At 43.9% G+C, this 8,971-nt stretch overlaps 1 protein-coding gene across 4 annotated transcripts in view; it reads right to left on the bottom strand.

The window, feature by feature from the left end:
- The window catches only part of PTPN11 (protein tyrosine phosphatase non-receptor type 11), a 70,663-nt gene extending 62,027 nt beyond the window's left edge, over positions 1 to 8,636 (bottom strand). For all 4 annotated transcript variants that reach the window (XM_059876402.1, XM_059876401.1, XM_002694590.7 and 1 more), the window contains exon 1: positions 8,417 to 8,636. In XM_059876402.1, coding sequence (XP_059732385.1) covers positions 8,417 to 8,430 — 14 coding nt within the window. In that variant the 5' untranslated portion in view covers positions 8,431 to 8,636. The remainder of the gene's footprint in view (positions 1 to 8,416) is intronic.
- Between the last annotated feature and the right edge of the window lie 335 nt (positions 8,637 to 8,971).

Genomic DNA, 8,971 nt, shown 5'->3' on the forward strand with positions numbered 1-8,971 from the left:
GATTCTTCTCTTGCATAATTATGTTAGTTTCACATGGCCCATTTTGACATATGAATCATTTATGTTACACTGTCTTTGCAAAAACTGAACTTCAGGGCTCAGGGGCTGTCCCCACGTTATTTCGAACGGTGTATAATTAGAAATTGAAAGTTCTACAACATAATCCACCCACTTGAGTTTTGATATATTGTAAACTCTCTTTCCTGAGCTATGCTTTTCAAAAAGTTCTTTATATTTACCAGAAACTTTTTCCCAATTGCATGTTTAATATTTGTAGTTCAATGACTAGTAGTTTTGTGATTCGCAAAATGCTCACCTCTAACACAGAGCAGTTAAGAGTTCATTCAATCCCTGAGATCTTAGTGAGGGAGGGTAAAGGATATGCGTGTGCTAAGTCGCTTCAGTCGTGTCTGACTCTGTGCGACCCTATGGACTAGCCCACCAGGCTCCTCTGTCCATGGGGATTCTCCAGGCAATACTGGAGTGGGTTGCCATGTCTTTCTCCAGGGCATCTTCCCAACCCAGGGACTGAACCTATGTCCCTTACATCTCTTGCGCTGGTAGGCGGGTTCTTTACCACTGAGCCACAAGGGAAGCCAAAGGGTTGTGAAGTTAACAGGTTTAATATTAGATTATAGAGCCGGCCTCAAGGATGACAGAAACACTTGTAATAGTAGGTACTGAGGCCACACATCTCTAAATCCTGCCCCCATCTTCTGCTTCATGTGAATTCAAACAGCAGAGGTTAGTCTCCCCAAATCATGTAAATGTATCTATGTTACCTCAAAGGAGGGGAAAAGGGCATTTGGGTTTATCAACAAGGTAGGTCCATAAAAGATGAGAAGAAACAGATAAATGTCAGTCTGCCTAACGTCTACCATAGGCACTTGGTGAAGGACGGATGCCTGAGTTAATTTTGGGGAATGAAGAAAAATCAGGGAGGAGAAAAGCCAGAAAGGAAGGGCACAGGGAAAAAAATCACATGCAGAAGAGGGGAAGAGAGTTCTCTTATGTATTTTTTTTTTTCAGTGCCCTGCCACAAGGCATGCTGGATCTTAGTTCCCTGACCAGGGATCAAACCGGTGCCCCCTGCAGTGCAAGTACAGAGTCTTAACCACTGGGCCACCAGGGAATATGAGCGTTCTCCTCTTGTACACTGTAACTCTCACAAACCTCCAGGTGCTTGACAACCCCTTCTAATCGGTCATCCTCTGGCACTGCCTATTTTTTAAAAAAACTTTTTTTTTACTTTTATATTGGGTACAGCCAATTAACAATGTTGTGATAGTTTCAGGTGGACAGCAAAGGGACTAAATACATATACATGCATCCATTCTGCCCCAAACTCCCCTCCCGTCTAGGCTGCCACATAACACTGTGCAGGGTCCCCTGTGCTGTGCAGTAGGTCCTTGTTGGTTACTCACTTTAAATATAACGGTGTGTACATGACAATCTCGAACACCCTCACTACCCCTTCCCCAGCCCCCCCTGTTAAGTCTGTTCTCTGAGTCTGCAGCACTATTACTTATTAAGACTCTCAGGTCACAACACGGCCCAGGTGGGTGCCACCCATCTCGCAGAAAGAGCTGAAAACACATGCACACTCTCACAACCCCAATGCTTGTGGAAAAAAGAGCCTCCAACCAATGTGTGAAACAAATCAGTCCTGTGCTGAGTGGGCCTGAAGAAAGGAAAGACAGAATCCCCCACCTCCAAGAGAGTTTACTAACCCAAACTACTTGCCGGGAAATCATACCAAAAATGTAAATCTCTCATTACTGAGCACAGATTCTACAAAGCCCTAGCTCACTGAGACCAGGCTCTTCTTTATGTCAAGTGAGTTTAAAAAAGAAAATGCTGATGAACCAAAAAGAAAATACAATGATGCTGATTATTTTATCCATGCGTCCCCTTCCCCCCAGTGATGTGGGGAAACAGTCGAGCAGGCTGTTAATTTCAGGAACTTATTCTCAAGGCTGCTATGCTAAGAAGGGAGTTTAAACTAGGGATCCAAAGTCTAATTTCAGTTTCTTGCCTAAATATAAAGTGATACTGGGTATGGCTTTCTTACCCGCTGCTCTACAAAAATGATTATCTTTGTCCTTGGGGAGAAAGCTTAAAGTGGTACTTTCTGCAGATTACAAGAATATTCCTCTTTTCCAATTAAATGCTAATTTTCAATGGGGAAAAGGATGAGTCATGAGGGAGGGGTAGTTGATAGGGAAAAGGATTCTAGGTAACAGAGGCTAGAAAAAAAGTGAAGGCAGTTTTTTAATGGTAGTATAGAGCTATGGCTTAATTGATCATTATCTTTTCACGGAGTTTCATTGGTCAGTATCTCTGCTCTGATGACAAGGCATTGGAAACTGCCTGCAAAAATCTTTCCACAAATGGCTTCTATCCTGTTTGAAGTCTCTCTCTTGTTTGTCTGCTCTCCCAGGGTCCACTCGAACCTCTTAACAACCCTCCCTTCAGAGCAGCTAGAGGGATATTTTTAAATAGATCATCTCATGCCACTCCCCGATTACATCCTTCTGTGGGTTTGAGCTGCTCTTAAAATACAATCCAAACTCTTCTCTGTGGTCCACGTGATGCTGAGGACCTTAATAATCCCTGCGTGGTCTCGTCCCCACCTACAGCCCCAGTGTCAGCTCCACCACGTGCTCCTGTCTGTCCTTCAAGCACTCTGAGAACTCCGCACCTCAGCACTTTCACACTCACTGTTTCCTTAAAACCTGGACACTCAACGCCTAGTACAGTGCCCCCCATACGTAGTAATCCCCTGATAACCAAGTTAAATCCCACATTCGTGAATGAATAAGTCAAGGTTCCATTAGAGTGGGTCAGTGGAGTGACAAAGGCTTGGATCTATAGTCTACTGTTTTAAAAATAAACATATTGCATGTGGGTATAGGTATGTGTATATAACAGACACACACAGTGTGTGTGAAGTGCACATCAGCGCACAAGTATGTGTGTGCTCTAAACAGTACGCTCTGTACTGACAAAGTTCAGTTTCAGTTTGATACTACTTTCATCAAACTCGTTCGATGCTGGCCCACAAGTCTGTCTCCCTCTAAAGTCAATGCTACTTGAAAACACGAACTGTGTCTTTCATATTTCAGCACTGCTAAGAGTTTGCTGAATGCACATCACCCTCCAAAACTCAGTAGTGAACTGGGCTGCAATTTTAGGGAGCTTGAATCCACTTCGGGGGGGCGGGGGCGGTTCTCAAACCCTTGGGTGCAGTCCACAACTGCCACAGAACCTACCAAACATCAGTATTTGTCTTCCCCTTCCTTAAAAAGGGCAGCATCGGAAGGCAAGTGCTATCTGTGTTTCCCAAAGGGAAAAAGGAATAAGCACAGTGTCTTCTATTGTTCTGCTGCTGCCTAACAAAGTACACCAAGGCCCACTAGTAACAATTACAAACAAGGGTTGGCTCTGCTTTTCCAGATCTCGTGTGACTCTCTAACAGTCACCACATTGACCACGTGCAAGAGGAGTAAGTAATCTTAGCAGTGGGCCTTGCATTTGAGCAGCTCTGGACAAAAACCCGAGTTCTGGATAGGACGTTAGCAAAGACAACAAGTTTCAACTGGAAAGACACAGAGCTGTTATTTTTCAGTAAGGCAAGTTTATTGACTCCCACAGGAGATAAACAAACATGGCCACCAGGGAGAGCCTGGGACAAAATGTACTTGACCTGCAACAGATAAACCAAAAGCCTTGAGTTAGAGAACAAGCTAAATTTTCTGCCCCTCTCAGTACACGTCATCAGACAGTCTCTCCCAGAGGAAAAAAAGCAAATGCCAAAGATGTACCAGATGCTGAAAGATATAACCTGTTTGGTCAGCCGGGCGAGGCAGAGTAGAGCAGCCAAGCAATCTCAAAATCTAAACACAGAACTGCCATCACTCTATTACCTGGGGTGGTGGTTGTTTAGTGGCTAAGCCATGTCTGACTCTTTGCGACCCCACTGACTGCCAGGCACCTCTGTCCATAGGATTTCCCAGGCAAGCATACTGCAGTGGGTTACCATTTCCTTCTCCAGGGGATCTTCCCAACCCAGGGATCCAATCTCCTACATTGGCAGGTGGATACTTTACTGCCTAGCCACCAGGGAAGCCCATGGCAGAGGGGTGTGTGGGGGTGGGGCTTGTCATTTAATTGCACATCCTTTCCCTACCTGTGATGCTGAGAGGCATCAGCATACTGAATATGACATTTTAATTACTGAACACATAGAGACTCTAAACCCATGAACCAAAAAAGATTAGTTTGATAATTAAGCTACACAAAATTCAGAATATTAGTCACTGAGGAGTCAGCTCCTATGATCACCTCCTCAGAGACTTTTCCTAAACCCATTATCAAAACTAACCACATTCTCCACATTTGCTTTTTTCGGCCTCCCAGAAGTTATTACTACCTGAAATAGTCTTATTTATTCATGGGTTTGTTCACGTTCTCTCTCAGTCATGAGAACAGCAATCTTTGCCTACTTTATTGCCTCATCCTGCCTGGTTCAGTAACTACTTGGTGAATGTATTAATTTTGAGGTTAAATGTCATTTGAAAAAGAGCAGTTTGAAGACTGAAGACACTATCCGATTTCAAGACTTGTTATAAAGCTACAATGATCAAGATCGTGCAGTACTGACATAAAGACAAATAGATCAGTAGAACAGAAGAGAGTCCAGAAATAGACCCATGTACAAATGGACAACTGATCTTCAAAAAAGGTGTGAGTTCAGTAAAGATGGACAGTCTTTCCAGCAAGCGGTGCTAGAACAACTGAACACTCATATGCAAAGAAGAGAAGATACATCCACAGCCCATACCACATACAAAAGTTAACTCAAAGTGGATCACAAACCTAAAACTATAAAACTTGGAGAAAACACTTGAGACTTAGATTAAGCAAAGATTTCTTAAGAATAACACCAAAAGCATGATCCACTTTTTTTAACTGATAAATTCGACTTCATCAAAATTAAAACCCTCTGCTTAAGACACTGTTTAATAAAATGAAAAGACAAGCTACAGACTAAAAGAAAATGCTTGCAATTCCGATCAAAGACTTGTATCCAGAATAAAAAAGCTCTCAAATTTCAATAAGAAAACAAAGAAGTAAATTTTATTTTTTACACATAAATTTTAAAAGGGAAAATATTTAATCAATAGATGTGCCACCAAAGAAGAGACACAGATGGCAAACAAACACATGAAAAAATGATCAACATTATTAGTCACCAGGGAAAATACAAATTAAAATTACAATAAATAAATATCAAATCAGTATGCTGTACAGCTGAAACTAATATAATGTTACATGTCAATTATACCTCTATTAAAATAAGTAAATTAAATTTAACAGTACTGATATAGGAAAAAACTACAATGACACACCTTTACATGACTGAAATTTAAAAACTGACCACACCAAGTGTTGGCCAAGATGTGGAGAAACTGAATTCTTAATACACTGCCAGTGGGAACATTTTGAAAAAGTTTGGTAGTTTCTGAAAAAATTAAATATACATCTGCTCAAACAGGGGCTCTGTATCAACCTAGAGGGGTGGGATGGGGAGGGAGATGGGAAAGAGGTTCAAGAGGGAGGGGACATATGTATACCCATGGCTGATTCACGTTGAGGTTTGACAGAAAACAACAAAATTCTGTAAAGCAATTATCCTTCAATTAAAAAATAAATAACTTTTTAAAGTAAAAAAAATTATAAACTATACTCCAATAAAATTTTTTAAAATTATATCTCCTAAATATATATATACACATCTGCTATGTGATCCAGCCATACCACTGATAAGGATTTATCAAAGAAGAATGAAAGTATACATCCATATAAACACATGAACACGGACATTCAGAGCAGTTTTATTTGTGAAGCCAAACTCTGAAACAACCCAAATGTCCACCAACAACTGGATGGAAAAATGAATGGTGGTAAAGCCATACAGTAGAATATCACTGATCAATAAAAAGGAACTATTTGCCATACACAACAACATAGATGAACCTCGATATAATTTTGCTGAGCATAAGAAGCCACACACAAAAGTCCACTTGTATAAAATCCTAGGAAATGCAAACTAAGGTATAGTGACAGAAAGCAGAAAAGTGTCTGCCTGGCAACAAGGAAGGGATTATAAAGGGTTCCAGGAGCCATCACAGGGGTGATGGGTATATTCATTATCTTGATTTGTGTTGCTGGTTTCTTGAGTGTATACATGTGTGGAAACTTATCAAATTGTATGCTTAAATATATGCAATTTGTGGCATGTCACTTATACCTCAATAAAGCTGGTTTAAAAATAATAAAAGACCTATGATCTGAAAACTAATAATAAATAATCCCCAATTGTGTGCATTGTTGTCGTTGTTATCGTTTAGTTGCTAAATCATCTCTGCCTCTTTTGCAACCCCATGGACTGCAGACAGCCAGGCTCCTCTGTCCAAAGGATTTCCCAGGCAAGAATACTGGAGAGGGTTGCCATTTCCTTCTCCAAGGACTCTTCCCCACCCAGGGATCCAACCCGAGTCTCCTGCATTGGCAGGTGAATTCTTAACCACTGAGCCACCTGGGAAGTCCTGCATTACAATAATCTGACTTTTTAGGGGGCACATATTTTTCTTCCATAACAAGTATGGGAGGGCTGGAGGAGGAGAGGAGGAATTACTTCATTTCAAACTGTCATCTTTACCACTTGCTGCTTTGGCTCTTCTCACACTTCCTGGCTCCTAAATTAACAAGTTGGACAATGTAGGGTCTATTACTACCCAGCCCCTACCCCACCCCCAGTCCCCAGACTTTTTGTCTCCTAAAAGAAGCAGATCCTTACTTGTCTGGAAAAGCAGACACAAGGAACAAAAGGCTCAATGACTATTTGACAGATTAAAGAATAGAAAACTGTTTTTATTTAAATGCTCTCTAAAGAATTAGAACATTTGAGGCTATACACTGTTCTGCTGAAATGCAATTATATATTACCCAGATCTGTAAGCACTTGCCAGAAGACCTGTCCAAATCACTCACTGCTTAAGTTTTCAGTTTTCTCCTTTCTCTCATTTCATCCCATCAATGAATAATGTGCAGGTGTATTTCTGAGAAGACATTCCTAATGTTTTGAAAAGTCTCTCAGTCAATAACCCCAACAGCTTGAAACAGTTTTTCAAATGTCTAAGACAGTGTGAATCCTATACAGAATGACAATACAATAGCAGGATCATTATTTGAAAACAATTGATGATACTAATATTTAACAACAAAATTAAGGCTTACAAATGATTGGCAACAGTTGTAATAGCAGACTAGTAATTAACAGTGGGGTTCTGTCTCCACCACTTACTGATCGAGTGACCTTAGCCAAGAGTCGGACACAACTGAGCGACTAACACTAGAACTAGCACTACTACTAGGCAAGTTGCTTAACTTCTGAAATTCATTTACTCTCTTTAGAGCGGGATAACAGTACCTACCTGATAGGGTTATAATAAGGATTAAATATGTTTGGCATACGGTAAGAGCTAAATAAATGTTAGCAATTAGTAGTATGGTTACTCTGAACTTTCCAAGGATCTCATTAACTCACTCATCTTCCTTCTGACTCTTAGGTTCAAACCCTGTCATTTACCAGTATGTTTCTTCTGAGCCTCAGTTTCCACATCCGTAAAACGGAGGTGATTAATGTTACCTGACTTTTAAGGTTGCGGTGAAGGATTAAAATAACTAAAGATACGATCCCTTCCCTCCCACCTCCCAAAGCGAAGATCGCAGAGGAAGGAAATACTTCTAATAGCTGCAGATACAGTCAGTTTTTCCATTTCTGGCACGTGAGGGGTGGGGGGGGGTGGGGAGGAAGAAGAGGCAGAGAGGCATACAAAGTGGTCAAGGACCCTGAGTAAAGCCCCCAAATGCGCGCAAGACGCAGAGTGACCCAAAGAGGCTAGACTATTGGCCTGGCCTCGCGCAACTCTCTCCTCTCCCCTCCCGCGTCCCGGGCCGAGGAGCCTCCCCTAAGTGAGCGGGGTTATTTCGGAATCACCATGAGGCAATTCTCACGAGGCAATGGGTCAGGAATGCGGTGCGCCGAGCCGGGCCGCTAGCGTCCGCGGTTCCCCGGGCGGCTCTACCTGACCCCATCCTGACGGGCATCCCCAGGGCTGCGGGAGCCGGAACTCCGCGGAGGCAGGAAATGAATGAGGACCCGAGGGGTTGGGGGCGCGCTAGGGCCGGGCCCCGGGGCCCGGGAGGGCTTAGGGAGCTGGAACGGAGCCTGCCCCGCGACCCCGGGCGGGAGTCCGAAGCCCAGCCGGGCCGCCCCCTCCCGGGCGGAGCTGACTGAAAGCGGCGGGGGCCGGGCCGAGGCCCGGGCTAGGCCCTCGGGGCTCCTCACCTCCGCGATGTCATGTTCCTCCCGCCCTCCGGCTCCGCGACGAACCGGCTCCTTACTCAGGCTCCGCTGGGCCCGGTCACATCGGGCTGGCCAGAGGGAGGCCCGCTCCGGACCGGACGGAGCGGGGGGCAGAGCCAGCCGGCCGCGCGCAGACCCCCCTCAAGGCCCGAGGAGCCCGGAGACTATACAGCCGCCCCCCAAGCCCGGTTCGCTCCTCCTCCTTCTCCTCCTCCTCCCCCGCCCTTCCCCGCCGGCTCCTCCATGACGTCACTCCCACGCGACGCCCGCCACTACTTCCTGCTTCCATTCTGTGCTGAAGCTGGTCATGGCAGTAGTGGCTCTGTGGAGCCTCCGCCGCGCTTTTCCCAAAGGACCTTCTCATTCTCCTTTAGATCTTGGCGTTAAACCGTGCGTTGTGTGCTCAAAGTTACACTCAGTCGCGTAAATTGATCCTATCTGCTCCCACAGCGTCAATTTCCATCCCTGTGCTGTGAAGTCGAATTTCATTCATTTCATTCCTCAAATAGTTGTTCCACTTACTGCTGTGTAACCTTA

Source organism: Bos taurus, chromosome 17, assembly GCF_002263795.3.
Source record: "Bos taurus isolate L1 Dominette 01449 registration number 42190680 breed Hereford chromosome 17, ARS-UCD2.0, whole genome shotgun sequence".
NCBI classification, from domain to species: Eukaryota; Metazoa; Chordata; class Mammalia; order Artiodactyla; family Bovidae; genus Bos; species Bos taurus.